The sequence below is a fragment of the Mya arenaria genome, chromosome 12 (assembly GCF_026914265.1).
Source record: "Mya arenaria isolate MELC-2E11 chromosome 12, ASM2691426v1".
Classification (NCBI taxonomy): Eukaryota; Metazoa; Mollusca; class Bivalvia; order Myida; family Myidae; genus Mya; species Mya arenaria.
Window position 1 is genome coordinate 28,520,154 of NC_069133.1, and position 20,969 is coordinate 28,541,122.

Genomic DNA, 20,969 nt, shown 5'->3' on the forward strand with positions numbered 1-20,969 from the left:
ATCAAATATAGTTCCTACAAGTTACCATGTAGAACAGCGCATTTGCAGTATAGTTCCTACAAGTCACCATGTAGAACAGCGCATTTACAGTATAGTTCCTACAAGTAACCATGTAGAACAGCGCATTTGCAGTAAAGTTCCTACAAGTTACCATGTAGAACAGCGCATTTGCAGTATAGTTCCTACAAGTCACCATGTAGAACAGCGCATTTACAGTATAGTTCCTACAAGTAACCATGTAGAACAGCGCATTTGCAGTATAGTTCCTACAAGTAACCATGTAGAACAGCGCATTTGCAGTATAGTTCCTACAAGTCACTATGTAGAACAGCGCATTTGCAGTATAGTTCCTACAAGTCACCATGTAGCTCAGCGCATTTGCAGTATAGTTCCTACAAGTAACCATGTAGAACAGCGCATTTGCAGTATAGTTCCTACAAGTAACCATGTAGAACAGCGCATTTGCAGTATAGTTCCTACAAGTAACCATGTAGAACAGCGCATTTGCAGTATAATTCCTACAGGTAACCATGTAGCTCAGCGCATTTGCAGTATAGTTCATACAAGTAACCATGTAGAACAGCGCATTTGCAGTATAATTCCTACAGGTAACCATGTAGCTCAGCGCATTTGCAGTATAGTTCATACAAGTAACCATGTAGCTCAGCGCATTTGCAGTATAGTTCTTACAAGTAACCATGTAGCTCAGCGCATTTGCAGTATAGTTCATACAAGTAACCATGTAGAACAGCGCATTTGCAGTATAGTTCCTACAAGTCACCTTGTAGCTCAGCGCATTGGCAGTATAGTTCTTACAAGTCACCCTGTAGCTCAGCGCATTGGCAATGACGTGCTTATCAATCACCATGCAGAACAGCCCATTTGCAGTTAAGTTCCTACAAATCACCATGGTGAACAAGGCATTGTAATATAGTTCTACAAATCACTATGTTGAACAGCGCATTGAAATTAAGATCCGCAAATCACCATGTTGAACAGCGCATTTGCAGTTAAGTTCCTACAAATACCATGTTGAAGAAGGCATTGTAATACAGTTCTACAAATCACCATGTTGAACAGCGCATTTGCAATTAAAATCTACAAATCACCATGCAGTACAGTGCATTTGCAATATAGGCCCCACAAGTCACCATTTTAGAGTGTAATAAACAAAGACGTAGACGTTTTAATAGCATTTAAGCCGTTCGTGGTTTTAATAGGGATATAAAATGAAGAAAACTTGTTCGGAAAATAGAAAAGAAATATACAAAATAAGTTAAGAGTCTGACAGTTGACGATGATTTATTCCATAAAAGAGGTGTCCCTGATTGAAAAGTTCCGGTTCTAATATAGGATCATATCATACACGTACATGTTGTTAAACGTTGAGTGTATCATATTCAGGGACTAAATCAAGTGATAAGTTGCAATGAAAATTGACCACAAACATACAAATGCATTAAAAACAATGCTGATAAGTTGCATATTGAAACGTTAATTTAGGTTGCAAGAACGTGTCTTATACACATTGCAGCTCACATTGTAATTTTAAATTTGCGAAGGCATTCAAGATTATCTTGAGGAATATAAATGATACTGTCGGATACTAACAACTGTTTACAGAGCACCTGTAAATAAACAACAATGCTTAGACAAAACCAATGATAATGAAAATTAATGAGATGCATTTTTATCGCACACCCTCAGACATTAAATGGGTTCTTACCTGGCAATGGATGTAGTGAACAATCGCGGTCTTATATCGGTGACATTTATGTCCCTTATACAATGCAGCTTCTCGGAAGATCAACGGCTTTATTGTTCCGCTTAACAGGTGAGTTTTGGAGCGTGATTGCTCAGTAAACACTGTGCAGTAAATGTTTGTTTTGAAAATTATAAAACCGTGTTTGTGCAAATCAAGTAGGCGTTCTGATCACTTGAGAATATCTGCGTTGAAGTATTAGTTTGTATAATCTTAAAACTGAAATACCAAGAGACACAGGTGGAGTTTCAGCTAATAGTTTATAACTTCAGGCACCCATATATAACTCCCAGAATCCCCTATTAGGGATCCTTTGCACAAAACCAACCAACATATGTTGCCACAGTGATATCAATCTAATCCATTTCACATTCAAAAGCATAAATATATACTCCGTATCAATCAGTACTGACTGTCATATCCTCACGTCTTAATTCGAAGTAGCCCACAAAATCGTTTTTCATTAAAGTAATATCGCATAGCTGTTGCACATTAATAACTACTATCAATTACGCGCGAACATCGTTTTCCCGAGCCGATACCTCCGCGACTGTACAGCAGCGCTGGATCTTACCGTGTGTGTACGGGAGACGACAGGCTATGGCATATAGAGCGGGCTGGAAAATCAGCGATCGGAGAATTTCCGCCGATGAGCGGCGGGAGAAGCAGAGCGCAGGAGAAAACGAGGGAGAAGGAAGGGAATAGGCGGCTGTCCACATGGAGGCTCCAAGCTTTGCAGGCTATACAGCCGCTACAAGATTCGCGTTATAGATAGAACTGTAGATCGATACCAGCTATGTGTGTTACTGAACAGTTCACATACAAGGCGACAGAGGCGCAATGATTTTCTTGGGGACTGGCTGAGAGCCTCAGCTGTTGACAATAGTAATTCCCTTTTGTCCGTAGCTTGATTGCTGCACGGAATACAAGCTATTATTCCGTATAAATAAATAATGACATTGAATGTTAGAGGATACAATTCAGCTGCCTAATTGTGACTTAAGAACTTGGAGAATTAATTCTGGCGGTCTTATTGTGACCACAAGTGTGTTTGTGAACTATACCTATCCGTGGTAATTTAGAGTACAATATACACACCTACTAACGTATAATTGAATACTTGTTGAACTCCTAACCATCTCAATTATAGAGGAAGATAATGGAAAAATATATCATATAAAGTATAAAATGTTATTTACAGGGACAATAATAAAAAGAAAAGTATGATATATATATGTATATATAGCAAATAAATGGGATTTTATATGTATAACTGAGAAAATAATAAAACAATGTAAGAATATGACATATGTAATGTAAATGACGGTGGCAATAATAAAATGAAAAACGTAATATATCATACATGTTTGTACTTGATATGTCAATAAGGAGCTTTTGAACCACTGAAGATCTTAGGCTGACATATTATCATTAAATCGTCAACGATGTTAAGCGACAACTCTTATTCATGTAGACCTTACGTATTAACGTAAGCATAAATGTTTTTATTTTTTCTCTTAATTCTCAATTCCATCATTTTTTTCCGCTTGTGGTCCGCCAATGTACTTGTAACTATCGGATTGCCAGTGTATCTACATTATACATCGATGCTTCCTGGTTTTCAAAATGCTTAATCTAAAAACTGTTCATTTTCCCATATTTTCACCTAAAACTGCACATGAATGTTCCCTCGAAATCACATACTTTGATAAAAAAAAGGAAAGAATGTGCGGTCAATGACTGGACATGTGGAAATGTACAAAACAACGAGGAATAGTAGTCAATGGACAAGCCTGTGTATAAACAGTTGGTGTTCTTGGCTGATTTGTATGTGTGTGTGGTTAGTATCCTATTTTATAATCCAGCAGTATGTTTTTGTGATTTGTCTTGTCAGGTTAGTAAATAAAATAGGATACACACATGTAGTGTCGTTTATTGTTAATTTCTTAATATTCTGAACTGTCCTTCAACTTTTAAAATTTCGATATATATATATATTTATATATACCTGGTTGCTATCAGAAGAGAATGCATGTTAGATATTATGGCGTTATTTAAAACAATTAAGAAATGCGTGTCCTTATTCCAAAAATGAAATTGTGGGTGACAGTGGGCCTACAAGTGCAAGAGAGATTCGCAATCGCCTTCAATATTGTTATGTTAAATGAAGAGAAAAAGTAGCCAAACTACGTACAATTACCCTTTTTAGATGTACGCGGTTTTAGGCATAACTGATACTTAACGGGAGACACACAACGTCATACTACTACAAAGACAGATATAAACTGTCAATGTCAGATAACAATTGATTTAAGTACAACTGCAACGTTTCCATATTCGTAGCTACAAGATGTGTATCGCAAACTCTGAATTGTAAACACCAATGCAATTCTTGCTCGTCTCTCAGAATATTCTTGTAACAGACAGACAACTCAATGATTGTTAGATTACGGTAAACAGACGTTCAAGGGACTAGTTGGGAATCATGACGTCGTCAGCGAAAATGAGTCCTGTTGAGGTAATCACGTTACCGAGATAAAGCGAGACCAAACAAATAACACGTTTGCAGAGCAATTATCGTTTTGTCAATTAATGATTTTGGCATTATTTTAAAAGTATTTACAAATTCGAAGTGTATACTCTTTATAACGGCACATCACTTTGCTATCAGTTGATTATTGTCGACACTATTCATGCTGTCTGACCTTAAATCCTGATTAATCGCCCTTGATCTGAAGATATCGCTCTCCGCCATTTTGATGACAAAAGCACTGTATTGACAATGTAGTGTAAAACAAGGTTTACCTTTATAGTCTTCTTTTAATATAATATATTCAAAAAGAGTGTAATATCATTGCTACATTCAGCACGACATCATTTTTTAATGTAACATTACCAAATTCCCGTTTTTTCCGTCTTTGAAATTACCAGAAATTTAGGAGATTTTTGGGGGGAGAAAAATAGAATAAATAGTTTGGGAGTAAATCACTTTTATTACTGGTAATATCGTCTTATTTTGTCTGGATACCGAGTTTTACACCAGTCCTTATAATGCATACGTTTAGCTTGTGTACTCCGACCAGTATATGGTTTTTATTGCAGACTTTGGATTCCCAGCTGCATTGTTAATTCCATTAAAGTCACAGTTGTTTAAGCATTAGTTATTTTACTGTGAAAGTATTACTACAAAACATTCACGAATTCAATATATCAGAAAGAAAGCTCGGCTAGATTTTGAAACATATGTTGTTATTTTTATTTCAGTAATTTCGTCTTATTTTGTCTGATGCCTGTTTCAAGACATATTCTTTAATGAAAAATACGAAATGATGAAAATGTTTAGCGATAAAGACATATGCATTAAACAAACAATATTTATTGGTCGATGTGAAAGGATGTTTTGTCTTCTCATAAAGGTTCGTGGGAATATTTTCTAAGGTATAACTGCAAAAAGAATAGACAAAATGCATGATGTTTTTTGTATGTTGATGACTATGCATGCTAAGACGGAGAAATGTGCAATGTAAATAAATTAGTGATTTAATGATAAATAAGACTTTGCACGTCTAAAGCGCAATCAGTGCTACCAAGCTTTGTGACTGAATGCAGTGATGTTTTTGTTTTCATTAAAATTTCCTTTCTGTTTAACCTCGCTTTATGACTACATACAAGTGCAGAAATACCACTGATATATTAGTTCAATGTTAAAAATTGTGTGAATATTTGCTGTTTTATATTAGCAAGAAACGTCTTACCAAAGTTGAAATTAAAATGGAAAATGTCCCAGATTCTTATTAACGAAGCGCTTTTTAGCTGTAACATCCCATCTCGAAGTATGTGGCTTAGGATATGTGTGACAACGGTCAGCATACGGTAGTCCGTTGAATTCTGGTGTTGATATTCCATGACTAAAATGACCAGTTATCCAGGTCCAGGATGAAAGAAAAGATGTTTCATGTGTAACTGCTATTCATTTTGTTGCCCTAAATACACAAAGCGGTAGTTAATAGTGTTTGTTTATTGGTAAATATAAAACTTACTTACTGACCGATGGGATGTTTTGAGTGTTTGAGTGTTTGTTAGAGATGCACTTTGGATAACCCCGATACGTTACATATGAGGGATGATCCAAAATTAATAACGTTGACTGTTCCAACAAAGTCCAAATGTGGATAACTAAGGATCATTGTAAATCGCAATCTTTATAGAAAAGACCGATACGAGTTTAAGGATAAAATTATCAACATGAAATAAGGAAACACGTTTAAATCACCATGGTAGCGCATCTCACTTGCAGACCAATTCGATTATATCATCCTTGAAAAAATACTTTAATATAAAATTTTATGCAATTATATCTAAATGCGGAATCTTAGATTGCTCTTCTAATTGATTTTATTCCGACTTACTGTTTAAATATGGGATGCTTTGTTTATTCAAAAAGATTACTGACCTTTTGACTCTAGTATTGACGTCATTGATACTTCACACTTACATAATATTTATATGACTTCTTATTTATAACTAGTTTAGTGTGAATGTCATAAAATATATTCTTACTAATTATCTTACAAGATAGAGAGCAGCACGAAGCAAATTGAATAATTATGGTGTTGCAATATAAGATTATTTTTAAAAAGCGTCTTTTCGAACGTTAAAGAACACTTATAACTGCACAAGAGAAACGTTGAAAAGCGAAACATTATTTATAAAAATTAAATAAATATCATATTTGTTTACAAAAGTTTGTTGATGAATTTACCCGTATAAAAAAAAAAATTAAACTTGATACGACAGTTTATCTGTATTTAGTCATTATTTATATTTGCAGGAGCATTTGCTATCTTTATTGCAAGGAATAGGTTGACGAGTGATCGAACGCTAATGCTCAGTCGTATACGTTATGGTTTACATTACAAAATTAAACAGCTGTCTTAGAGAAAATAAACAAAGGAAATAAAGATACATTTTCAAAATGAATTAATAAAAAATGAGGAAGTGAGTTGATATGCTGGATTAATAAACCAGTAAAATAACCAACATTTAAATGTCTGTAAATTTTAAATGGATGGTGATAGAAGAAAGACATCTGCTCATCAAATATCAACATTAATGCGCTATGATGTGCAGTATAAAACTGAGTGATAAATAGAAAGAAGCACATGAAAAGAAAGCCTACGTTTATTTCGATCACAGACATATGACGAATATGTTTTTATCATATATCTACACTGATACATGGTAGCATATATTAACTGTGAATCGCGTTTTGTTTGAATCCTTGACATGTTTTGTTGTAAATGGATTTTAAATACAAGCGTTTACAATAATAAAATTTTAACCATAAATATAACTTTCTTAGTGGGAATTATATGTTTGCTTAATGAAATAAAATTTCACTTTCTAAGGAATATCTAAAGAAGAAAAAAATATAATTCGGTTTAATTACAACAACATATGCTTCTCTTTGATTTTTCATTTGAAACAGAACTGGCCTTGATTTTATTTTATAGAAGTACATACAATTTTACTTCTCCTCCGTGATAACTTGCACCGTCAATGAGATTGTTGATTATTCTTCAAGAAATATTCTCCAAGATCCTTTGAGGCACCCTAGAAGAGAGTGTCCATTATCGATTAAGGGAACCTCCTGCACGTGACATCTCTGTTAGTTGATATTGCTACTGTCAGAATATGTATTCCAAGATCTTCCAAGTGAACCATCAGAGGCACCACTGTCAAAAGATATTTTATAATATCCTCAAAGAGGTCCCTCAGTGACACTACATTTAGTTGGAAAGGAATGTCCAAGATCCACCATTGGAACCCTCAGTGACAACACTGTCAGAACATATCGTCAAAGAACCTGCAAGAAAACCTTCAGTGACACCGCCGTCAGAACATATTGTCAAAGAACCTGCAAGAAAACCTTCAGTGACACCGCCGTCAGAACATATCGTCAAAGAACCTGCATGGGAACCTTCAGTGACACCGCCGTCAGAACATATCGTCAAAGAACCTGCATGGGAACCTTCAGTGACACCGCCGTCAGAACATATTGTCAAAGAACCTGCATGGGAACCTTCAGTGACACCGCCGTCAGAACATATCGTCAAAGAACCTGCATGGGAACCTTCAGTGACACCGCCGTCAGAACATATTGTCAAAGAACCTGCAAGAAAACCTTCAGTGACACCGCCGTCAGAACATATCATCAAAGAACCTGCATGGGAACCTTCAGTGACACAGCCGTCAGAACATATCGTCGAAGAACCTGCATGGGAACCTTCAGTGACACCGCCGTCAGAACATATCGTCAAAGAACCTGCAAGAAAACCTTCAGTGACACCGCCGTCAGAACATATCATCAAAGAACCTGCAAGAAAACCTTCAGTGACACCGCCGTCAGAACATATCGTCAAAGAACCTGCAAGAAAACCTTCAGTGACACCGCCGTCAGAACATATCGTCAAAGAACCTGCAAGAAAACCTTCAGTGACACCGCCGTCAGAAAATATTGTCAAAGAACCTGCATGGGAACCTTCAGTGACACCGCCGTCAGAAAATATTGTCAAAGAACCTGCATGGGAACCTTCAGTGACACCGCCGTCAGAAAATATTGTCAAAGAACCTGCATGGGAACCTTCAGTGACACCGCCGTCAGAAAATATTGTCAAAGAACCTGCATGGGAACCTTCAGTGACACCGCCGTCAGAACATATTGTCAAAGAACCTGCATGGGAACCTTCAGTGACACCGCCGTCAGAACATATCATCAAAGAACCTGCATGGGAACCTTCAGTGACACCGCCGTCAGAACATATTGTCAAAGAACCTGCATGGGAACCTTCAGTGACACCGCCGTCAGAACATATCGTCAAAGAACCTGCAAGGGAACCTTCAGTGACACCGCCGTCAGAACATATTGTCAAAGAACCTGCATGGGAACCTTCAGTGACACCGCCGTCAGAACATATCATCAAAGAACCTGCATGGGAACCTTCATTCACGCCGCCGTCAGAACATATCGTCAAAGAACCTGCATGGGAACCTTCATTGACGCCGCCGTCAGAACATATTGTCAAAGAACCTGCAAGAAAACCTTCAGTGACACCGCCGTCAGAACATATCGTCAAAGAACCTGCATGGGAACCTTCATTGACGCCGCCGTCAGAACATATTGTCAAAGAACCTGCAAGAAAACCTTCAGTGACACCGCCGTCAGAACATATTGTCAAAGAACCTGCATGGGAACCTTCAGTGACACCGCCGTCAGAACATATCATCAAAGAACCTGCAAGAAAACCTTCAGTGACACCGCCGTCAGAACATATCATCAAAGAACCTGCAAGAAAACCTTCAGTGACACCGCCGTCAGAACATATCATCAAAGAACCTGCAAGAAAACCTTCAGTGACACCGCCGTCAGGACATATCGTCAAAGAACCTGCATGGGAACCTTCAGTGACACCGCCGTCAGAACATATCATCAAAGAACCTGCAAGAAAACCTTCAGTGACACCGCCGTCAGAACATATCATCAAAGAACCTGCATGGGAACCTTCAGTGACACCGCCGTCAGAACATATCATCAAAGAACCTGCAAGAAAACCTTCAGTGACACCGCCGTCAGAACATATCGTCAAAGAACCTGCATGGGAACCTTCAGTGACACCGCCGTCAGAACATATCATCAAAGAACCTGCAAGGGAACCTTCAGTGACACCGCCGTCAGAACATATCGTCAAAGAACCTGCAAGGGAACCTTCAGTGACACCGCCGTCAGAACATATCGTCAAAGAACCTGCATGGGAACCTTCAGTGACACCGCCGTCAGAACATATTGTCAAAGAACCTGCATGGGAACCTTCAGTGACACCGCCGTCTGAACATATCGTCAAAGAACCTGCATTGGAACCTTCAGTGACACCGCCGTCAGAACATATCGTCAAAGAACCTGCATGGGAACCTTCAGTGACACCGCCGTCAGAACATATCGTCAAAGAACCTGCATGGGAACCTTCAGTGACACCGCCGTCAGGACATATCGTCAAAGAACATGCATGGGAACCTTCAGTGACACCGCCGTCTGAACATATCGTCAAAGAACCTGCATGGGAACCTTCAGTGACACCGCCGTCAGAACATATCGTCAAAGAACCTGCATGGGAACCTTCAGTGACACCGCCGTCAGAACATATCGTCAAAGAACATGCATGGGAACCTTCAGTGACACCGCCGTCAGGACATATCGTCAAAGAACCTGCATGGGAACCTTCAGTGACACCGCCGTCAGAACATATCGTCAAAGAACCTGCAAGAAAACCTTCAGTGACACCGCCGTCAGAACATATCGTCAAAGAACCTGCAAGAAAACCTTCATTGACACCGACGTCAGAACATATCATCAAAGAACCTGCATGGGAACCTTCAGTGACACCGCCGTCAGAACATATCGTCAAAGAACCTGCATGGGAACTTTCAGTGACACCGCCGTCAGAACATATCGTCAAAGAACCTGCAAGAAAACCTTCAGTGACACCGCCGTCAGAACATATTGTCAAAGAACCTGCATGGGAACCTTCAGTGACACCGCCGTCAGAACATATCGTCAAAGAACCTGCAAGAAAACCTTCAGTGACACCGCCGTCAGGACATATCGTCAAAGAACCTGCATGGGAACTTTCAGTGACACCGCCGTCAGAACATATTGTCAAAGAACCTGCAAGAAAACCTTCAGTGACACCGCCGTCAGAACATATTGTCAAAGAACCTGCATGGGAACCTTCAGTGACACCGCCGTCAGAACATATCGTCAAAGAACCTGCATGGGAACCTTTAGTGACACCGCCGTCAGAACATATCGTCAAAGAACCTGCATGGGAACCTTCAGTGACACCGCCGTCAGAACATATCGTCAAAGAACCTGCATGGGAACCTTCAGTGACACCGCCGTCAGAACATATCGTCAAAGAACCTGCATGGGAACCTTCAGTGACACCGCCGTCAGAACATATCGTCAAAGAACCTGCATGGGAACCTTCAGTGACACCGCCGTCAGAACATATCGTCAAAGAACCTGCATTGGAACCTTCAGTGACACCGCCGTCAGGACATATCGTCAAAGAACCTGCATGGGAACCTTCAGTGACACCGCCGTTTGAACATATCGTCAAAGAACCTGCAAGAAAACCTTCAGTGACACCGCCGTCAGAACATATCGTCAAAGAACCTGCAAGAAAACCTTCATTGACACCGCCGTCAGAACATATCATCAAAGAACATGCATGGGAACCTTCAGTGACACCGCCGTCAGAACATATCGTCAAAGAACCTGCATGGGAACCTTCAGTGACACCGCCGTCAGAACATATCGTCAAAGAACCTGCATGGGAACCTTCAGTGACACCGCCGTCAGAACATATCGTCAAAGAACCTGCAAGAAAACCTTCAGTGACACCGCCGTCAGAACATATCGTCAAAGAACCTGCATGGGAACCTTCAGTGACACCGCCGTCAGAACATATCATCAAAGAACCTGCAAGAAAACCTTCAGTGACACCGCCGTCAGAACATATCGTCAAAGAACCTGCATGGGAACCTTCAGTGACACCGCCGTCAGAACATATCGTCAAAGAACCTGCATGGGAACCTTCAGTGACACCGCCGTCAGAACATATCGTCAAAGAACCTGCAAGAAAACCTTCAGTGACACCGCCGTCAGGACATATCATCAAAGAACCTGCATGGGAACTTTCAGTGACACCGCCGTCAGAACATATCGTCAAAGAACCTGCAAGAAAACCTTCAGTGACACCGCCGTCAGGAAATATCATCAAAGAACCTGCATGGGAACCTTCAGTGACACCGCCGTCAGAACATATCATCAAAGAACCTGCAAGAAAACCTTCAGTGACACCGCCGTCAGGACATATCATCAAAGAACCTGCATGGGAACTTTCAGTGACACCGCCGTCAGAACATATCGTCAAAGAACCTGCAAGAAAACCTTCAGTGACACCGCCGTCAGAACATATTGTCAAAGAACCTGCAAGAAAACCTTCAGTGACACCGCCGTCAGAACATATCATCAAAGAACCTGCAAGAAAACCTTCAGTGACACCGCCGTCAGAACATATCATCAAAGAACCTGCAAGAAAACCTTCAGTGACACCGCCGTCAGAACATATCGTCAAAGAACCTGCAAGAAAACCTTCAGTGACACCGCCGTCAGAACATATCGTCAAAGAACCTGCATGGGAACCTTCAGTGAAACCGCCGTCAGAACATATCATCAAAGAACCTGCATGGGAACCTTCAGTGACACCGCCGTCAGAACATATCGTCAAAGAACCTGCATGGGAACTTTCAGTGACACCGCCGTCAGAACATATCGTCAAAGAACCTGCAAGAAAACCTTCAGTGACACCGCCGTCAGAACATATCATCAAAGAACCTGCAAGAAAATCTTCAGTGACACCGCCGTCAGAACATATCATCAAAGAACCTGCAAGAAAACCTTCAGTGACACCGTCGTCAGAACATATCATCAAAGAACCTGCAAGAAAACCTTCAGTGACACCGTCGTCAGAACATATCATCAAAGAACCTGCAAGAAAACCTTCAGTGACACCGCCGTCAGAACATATCGTCAAAGAACCTGCAAGAAAACCTTCAGTGACACCGCCGTCAGAACATATCGTCAAAGAACCTGCAAGAAAACCTTCAGTGACACCGCCGTCAAAACATCTCGTCAAAGAACCTGCATGGGAACCTTCAGTGACACCGCCGTCAGAACATATCGTCAAAGAACCTGCAAGAAAACCTTCAGTGACACCGCCGTCAGAACATATCGTCAAAGAACCTGCAAGAAAACCTTCAGTGACACCGCCGTCAGAACATATCGTCAAAGAACCTGCAAGAAAACCTTCAGTGACACCGCCGTCAGAACATATCGTCAAAGAACCTGCAAGAAAACCTTCAGTGACACCGCCGTCAGAACATATCGTCAAAGAACCTGCATGGGAACCTTCAGTGACACCGCCGTCAGAACATATTGTCAAAGAACCTGCATGGGAACCTTCAGTGACACCGCCGTCAGAACATATCGTCGAAATACCTGCATGGGAACCTTCAGTGACACCGCCGTCAGAACATATCGTCAAAGAACCTGCAAGAAAACCTTCAGTGACACCGCCGTCAGAACATATCGTCAAAGAACCTGCATGGGAACCTTCAGTGACACCGCCGTCAGAACATATCGTCAAAGAACCTGCAAGAAAACCTTCAGTGACACCGCCGTCAGAACATATCGTCAAAGAACCTGCATGGGAACCTTCAGTGACACCGCCGTCAGAACATATCGTCAAAGAACCTGCAAGAAAACCTTCAGTGACACCGCCGTCAGAACATATCATCAAAGAACCTGCAAGAAAACCTTCAGTGACACCGCCGTCAGAACATATCGTCAAAGAACCTGCAAGAAAACCTTCAGTGACACCGCCGTCAGAACATATCGTCAAAGAACCTGCATGGGAACCTTCAGTGACACCGCCGTCAGAACATATCGTCAAAGAACCTGCATGGGAACCTTCAGTGACACCGCCGTCAGAACATATCGTCAAAGAACCTGCAAGAAAACCTTCAGTGACACCGCCGTCAGGACATATCATCAAAGAACCTGCATGGGAACTTTCAGTGACACCGCCGTCAGAACATATCGTCAAAGAACCTGCAAGAAAACCTTCAGTGACACCGCCGTCAGGACATATCATCAAAGAACCTGCATGGGAACCTTCAGTGACACCGCCGTCAGAACATATCATCAAAGAACCTGCAAGAAAACCTTCAGTGACACCGCCGTCAGGACATATCATCAAAGAACCTGCATGGGAACTTTCAGTGACACCGCCGTCAGAACATATCGTCAAAGAACCTGCAAGAAAACCTTCAGTGACACCGCCGTCAGAACATATTGTCAAAGAACCTGCAAGAAAACCTTCAGTGACACCGCCGTCAGAACATATCATCAAAGAACCTGCAAGAAAACCTTCAGTGACACCGCCGTCAGAACATATCATCAAAGAACCTGCAAGAAAACCTTCAGTGACACCGCCGTCAGAACATATCGTCAAAGAACCTGCAAGAAAACCTTCAGTGACACCGCCGTCAGAACATATCGTCAAAGAACCTGCATGGGAACCTTCAGTGACACCGCCGTCAGAACATATCATCAAAGAACCTGCATGGGAACCTTCAGTGACACCGCCGTCAGAACATATCGTCAAAGAACCTGCATGGGAACTTTCAGTGACACCGCCGTCAGAACATATCGTCAAAGAACCTGCAAGAAAACCTTCAGTGACACCGCCGTCAGAACATATCATCAAAGAACCTGCAAGAAAATCTTCAGTGACACCGCCGTCAGAACATATCATCAAAGAACCTGCAAGAAAACCTTCAGTGACACCGTCGTCAGAACATATCATCAAAGAACCTGCAAGAAAACCTTCAGTGACACCGTCGTCAGAACATATCATCAAAGAACCTGCAAGAAAACCTTCAGTGACACCGCCGTCAGAACATATCGTCAAAGAACCTGCAAGAAAACCTTCAGTGACACCGCCGTCAGAACATATCGTCAAAGAACCTGCAAGAAAACCTTCAGTGACACCGCCGTCAAAACATCTCGTCAAAGAACCTGCATGGGAACCTTCAGTGACACCGCCGTCAGAACATATCGTCAAAGAACCTGCAAGAAAACCTTCAGTGACACCGCCGTCAGAACATATCGTCAAAGAACCTGCAAGAAAACCTTCAGTGACACCGCCGTCAGAACATATCATCAAAGAACCTGCAAGAAAACCTTCAGTGACACCGCCGTCAGAACATATCGTCAAAGAACCTGCAAGAAAATCTTCAGTGACACCGCCGTCAGAACATATCGTCAAAGAACCTGCATGGGAACCTTCAGTGACACCGCCGTCAGAACATATTGTCAAAGAACCTGCATGGGAACCTTCAGTGACACCGCCGTCAGAACATATCGTCGAAATACCTGCATGGGAACCTTCAGTGACACCGCCGTCAGAACATATCGTCAAAGAACCTGCAAGAAAACCTTCAGTGACACCGCCGTCAGAACATATCGTCAAAGAACCTGCATGGGAACCTTCAGTGACACCGCCGTCAGAACATATCGTCAAAGAACCTGCAAGAAAACCTTCAGTGACACCGCCGTCATAACATATCGTCAAAGAACCTGCATGGGAACCTTCAGTGACACCGCCGTCAGAACATATCGTCAAAGAACCTGCAAGAAAACCTTCAGTGACACCGCCGTCAGAACATATCATCAAAGAACCTGCAAGAAAACCTTCAGTGACACCGCCGTCAGAACATATCGTCAAAGAACCTGCAAGAAAACCTTCAGTGACACCGCCGTCAGAACATATCAACAAAGAACCTGCATGGGAACCTTCAGTGACACAGCCGTCAGAACATATCGTCAAAGAACCTGCATGGTAACCTTCAGTGACACCGCCGTCAGAACATATCGTCAAAGAACCTGCATGGGAACCTTCAGTGACACCGCCGTCAGAACATATTGTCAAAGAACCTGCATGGGAACCTTCAGTGACACCGCCGTCAGAACATATCGTCGAAGAACCTGCATGGGAACCTTCAGTGACACCGCCGTCAGAACATATCGTCAAAGAACCTGCATGGGAACCTTCAGTGACACCGCCGTCAGAACATATCGTCAAATAACCTGCATGGGAACCTTCAGTGACACCGCCATCAGAACATATCGTCAAATAACCTGCATGGGAACCTTCAGTGACACCGCCGTCATAACATATCGTCAAAGAACCTGCATGGGAACCTTCAGTGACACCGCCGTCAGAACATATCGTCAAAGAACCTGCATGGGAACCTTCAGTGACACCGCCGTCAGAACATATTGTCAAAGAACCTGCAAGAAAACCTTCAGTGACACCGCCGTCAGAACATATTGTCAAAGAACCTGCATGGGAACCTTCAGTGACACCGCCGTCAGAACATATTGTCAAAGAACCTGCAAGAAAACCTTCAGTGACACCGCCGTCAGAACATATTGTCAAAGAACCTGCATGGGAACCTTCAGTGACACCGCCGTCAGAACATATTGTCAAAGAACCTGCATGGGAACCTTCAGTGACACCGCCGTCAGAACATATTGTCAAAGAACCTGCAAGAAAACCTTCAGTGACACCGCCGTCAGAACATATTGTCAAAGAACCTGCATGGGAACCTTCAGTGACACCGCCGTCAGAACATATTGTCAAAGAACCTGCATGGGAACCTTCAGTGACACCGCCGTCAGAACATATCGTCAAAGAACCTGCAAGAAAACCTTCATTGACGCCGCCGTCAGAACATATTGTCAAAGAACCTGCATGGGAACCTTCAGTGACGCCGCCGTCAGAACATATTGTCAAAGAACCTGCATGGGAACCTTCAGTGACACCGCCGTCAGAACATATTTCCAAAGAACCTGCAAGAAAACCTTCAGTGACACCGCCGTCAGAACATATTGTCAAAGATTCTGCATGGGAATCTTCATTGACATCTCTGTCAATCAGGAATTTTCCAAGATCCTTCTACGAGACCTTCAGTTGCACCACTATAAGTTAGAAGAGACTGTCCAAGATCCTCCAATGGAACAATCAGTGACTTCTCTGTCAGACCCGATTGAGTACAATCAAAAGTATAAAGAATAATGACCTGTTTTTAACCACGAGTTTTAGGTTCGGCAAAAGTGTAGGTTGTTGACAGATGCACAATCATCAACACATCAGTTCAATGCTAAAACAGAGTTATGGTAATTGTGCACTGCACTCCTCCTGAATAAGATATAGCTGTGTATAGTGTTTGAAGTCCTTACAACAAAGACTGTGCAATAATGTTCCAGATAAAGTTAAGCATTTAAATGAACACATGACAATAACTTCTACTCAATGACATATACATGTGTATGAAGTATGAAAATACATGTAAGAGCTATGGTGGTAAACAGATAGGTATACAAAGGATACCTATAAAAGAGTTATGGTTATTGTATTTCTTCTCAATATGATATATAGGCATACAAATATGAGTCAGAACCTTCTATGAATTTCGAGGTTCCGGGCAAAAAAAAGTTTACAAAAAGGGGAAACGGGAGATGATTAAGTGCATATAGAAGATGTGATTGAGGCACGGCATTTGCTCTCGTTACTTACCATCTTAATTACATTTTCAGGCTCTTTTTTAACCCTTTGAGTTTTCGTACAGACCAGCGTCTGTCTTATTAATGCACATTGTAAACATGAAAGAGGGAGAATCTGCAATGACAGTAGGTAAGAAGTGGTTCTTTCGCACTGTACTTTTGTTTATTATCCTGGTTTATCTGTAGCTTTAATGTGTTTTCCGCGGACAAGGGTGTGACAACGGATTGACGGGCCAAGCGACTATATGTGTAATGGATTGCTTCACTTAATCCAGTTCTCGTTCTGCCATCGTATTATTCAATAAATATATATAACAAAATGGAAAGAAAAGAACAGTAATACATATTTTACATAAAAGGTCCCGTTGACTGTCAGGTGTCATGTAGCATTTAAGAATAATGCCAATGTTGGGGATAAAGTGGAGTCTGATACTATTGATGCGTTGCGTCTACAAGCAGCAAGCATATGTGCTTACAAGATGAAGCCGGTACTATTTTTAATAACGACTTCAGGTACTGAGGAAGATGACTATGTTTAGCAAAATATTTAATATACAAGTACTTACATTTATATTCTAGCCTCATTCTGTTAATAATGATTATTTAATATTGTAGGAGTGAGATAATATTTTGTCAATGAATATTTCTATTCCGTGGTGACAGCTCATTAAATCATATGAGATATTATAACTACTCCCATAAAAGATTCGAAAATAGCGATCGTACGTGGGTTTATATAATGCCCCCGTTTTGTAGATATAAACTACGTGAAGGAATCGAAAACACATAATATTGCTTGTCGGAAACGATGAAGTTTATTGTAATCTTACCCTGCTGACACTTATAACAAATTATAAGGACAATGCATATAACCCCTGTGTATATTGCACAAATAGCCTGTCTGCGTTGGTAAATGTGAATTATAAAACAAATATCGACATAAAAGTATAGAAAAGAAACGCGTAAATGGCTGCAATTGTGATCGTTAAAATGGATCTCAATATCACTAGCGAGTAGAAGTGCCACCTTTAAAATTGTTCTGTCCACTTTTTTGTGTCTTAATCGGAGAAACATTTATATAATACACCAAAATGCCCCCTTTGAGACTAAAAGAAGCCAATATATTTGTGGGGGAACTACGTTGTTGAGCCAAGCTCATATATTTATGAGCGTGTTTAAGTCTCACGGAGCAAGACTCTAACGTTTTATTGGGACATTTAAATTTCATGTGGACTGTTCAATTAAAATAGCTGTATTTTACTGGGAAATAGCATATATCTTTAATAAGCTGCGGATTTTTAGGATGTTTGCCGGTAGGCCTGCAGAACTTTATAGCCGTAATTTGGAATCTTCCATCGGCACATCGACTTTTCACTTTTATCATTTGAAGAATAATGTGCGATCGAGCGTATCAACCCCGGCGCTGTTAGAACTGCGATGGTCAACGACCTAATTCATATTACCAGAATGCAATTTCAAAAGCTGAAACCGCAAATACTTTCGAAATCAACGCGTTCTATATCAGAATACGTACATGTATATATACATTAAGCCGCAGCCGAAGATGTAGACACGATAAATAAAAAATAAAATCTGGGCCATAAATCTCGGTAAAACACGGAAATACATGGATCGTATCGAAGATGGAAATAGTGCTCATTTGGCGTAAGATATCAAACGAAAATGTTTTAAATGAAAATAAAATATTTTATCTTATCCGATTATCTTTTTTTTTGGTAATTTTAATTCATTCATTTAGATAGTTTTTATGTTTTATATAGCCTTAAATCGTCTCTTACTTGACCATTTTCATTGGAATCATATATCCAAACCATTGATTTGTGTAAGTTCATACAAACAACTTTTAAACATTACTTTATGTTTATTATAAACGTTAACAATTAAAATCAAAGCACTGAAAGCGTAAAGTTTGAAAGAAACTGCAGGAAAAAGTAGACAAAATTCATAAACTTTTTTGTATTTTGATAACTTAACACTTCGATGCTAAGACAGAGCACACGGTTTCAAAAGTGGTCTTATGTTAACGATTTAGTGACAAAAAGTCTTTGCACGTTAATAGTGCTACCAGTGCTACCAAGCTTTGTGAATGAATGCACTGATGTTTTATTGGTAAATTTTAGAATAATAAGCAAGCCAAGAATCAAGCTATTATCCCGACTCGAATCAAACTATGAGCGGACCATGTTTATGAAAAATCATAAAGTTTTTATTTCTCTTTAACCTCACTACGAAATTTCATAAAAGTGCAGAACTACCACTGATATATTTGTTAAATGCCAAAATATAAAGGGTGTGTAAATATTTTTCTTTTTGACATTAGCAAACCGACTTACCAAAGTCAAAAGTATATTTGAAAAGGTCCCGGACGCCTTATATTACAACGCGGTTTTTCGTCGGTAACATCCCGTCTTGACTGACATAGTTTAGGATATGTTTAACAACTGTCAGCAAACGATAGCCTCCTAAAATCTGGTGTTGATATTCCCTGACTGAACTAACCCGATATCCAGGTCCGGGGTGGAAGTATAGATGTTTCATGTATAATTGCTATTCATTTTGTTGCCCTTAGTACACAAAGCGTTAGTTAATATTGTTTTATTTGTTGATATTACCTACTGACCGATTAGGGACAGTGACTGTTTGTGTTTTAGTTGGAGATGCACGTTGGATAGCTCTTATAAATTACATTTTAAATAACCTGGACTGTTCCAACAAAGCCCAAAATTTAATAACTAAGGTATAGTTTAAAATCATTGTAAATCGAAATCTTTATAGAATAGCTTGAGGATAAAATTATGAACACTAAACAAGGAAAACCTTTCAAATCACCATGGTAACGCATCTCCCTTGCAGACCAATTTGATTGTATCAGCCTTGAAAATATGCTTCAATATAAAATATTATGCAATTATATAAATGCGGGAATCTTAGATTACTTTTACAAGGATTTTGTCCTGACTAATTGTTTAAATATGGGATCTTTTGAAACATTGAAATTTTAATTATTCGTTTATTCAAAAGGATTACCGACCTTTTGACTCTATTACTGACATAATTGATACTGATACTTAAGACGAATATGGAAAAGTTGCAGTATATACTAACATTGTTGTTATGTGACTTCTTATTTATAATAGTCTAGTGTAATTGGCATGATATATATATTTTTACTAATATCTTACAAGATAGAGAGCCGCTTGCAGCAAAAAAACATGGTGTTTTATAATAATATTATTTTAAAGGAGCGTCTTTTCGAACGTTAAAGGACACCTACAGGTTTCCGAGAGAAATTTTGAAAAACGGAACATTATTTATACAAATAATTATATTTGTTTGCAAAGTTTGTTGATGAATTTATCAGTTGCGAAAAAAAAAAATTGAAACTTGATACAGTGCAGTTCATATGCTGGATTCATAAACCAGTAAATTAATCAACATTTAAATATCTGTAACTTTTAGATAGATGATGATAGAAGTAAGATGTATGCTCATCAAATATCGACAACAATGCGCTTTGATGTGCAATATCACATTAAGGGCTAAATAGAAAGAAGTACATGTAAATAAAGCCTACATTTATTTCGATCACAGATATAGGACGAATATGTCTTTCTCATATACCGATATTGATACATGGCGGCAGATATTTACTGTGAAACAAGCACACATTTTGTTTCAATCTTGACATGTTTCTTGTAAAAGGATTTCAAATGCAAGCGTTGGCATAAATGAAATTAAACCCGTACATAATGCATTCCTAGTGGGCACTATGTGTATGCTTAATGAAATAAAATAAATAATTTTATGAACGCTATAACTAAAGATGAGACAGCACTCATCGAAACATAAGGACTATCTTAAGATAAAAGAAATCTATAAATTGGTTTAATTACAACAACATATGCTTTTCTTTATTATTTTATTTGAAACAACTGG

General features: G+C 40.0%; 2 protein-coding genes across 2 annotated transcripts in view; both read right to left on the reverse strand.

Moving 5' to 3' along the window:
- The window catches only part of LOC128212136 (prolactin-releasing peptide receptor-like), a 95,920-nt gene extending 93,572 nt beyond the window's left edge, over window positions 1–2,348 (reverse strand). Inside the window, exon 1 of the mRNA XM_052917421.1 lies at window positions 1,727–2,348. The gene's annotated coding sequence lies outside the window, so the exon portion shown is untranslated. The remainder of the gene's footprint in view (window positions 1–1,726) is intronic.
- A 5,203-nt stretch (window positions 2,349–7,551) lies between these two features.
- LOC128210581 (uncharacterized) overlaps window positions 7,552–20,969 on the reverse strand; it is a 51,328-nt gene continuing 37,910 nt past the window's right edge. Inside the window, exon 2 of the mRNA XM_052914933.1 lies at window positions 7,552–16,375. Coding sequence (XP_052770893.1) covers window positions 7,552–16,375 — 8,824 coding nt within the window. The remainder of the gene's footprint in view (window positions 16,376–20,969) is intronic.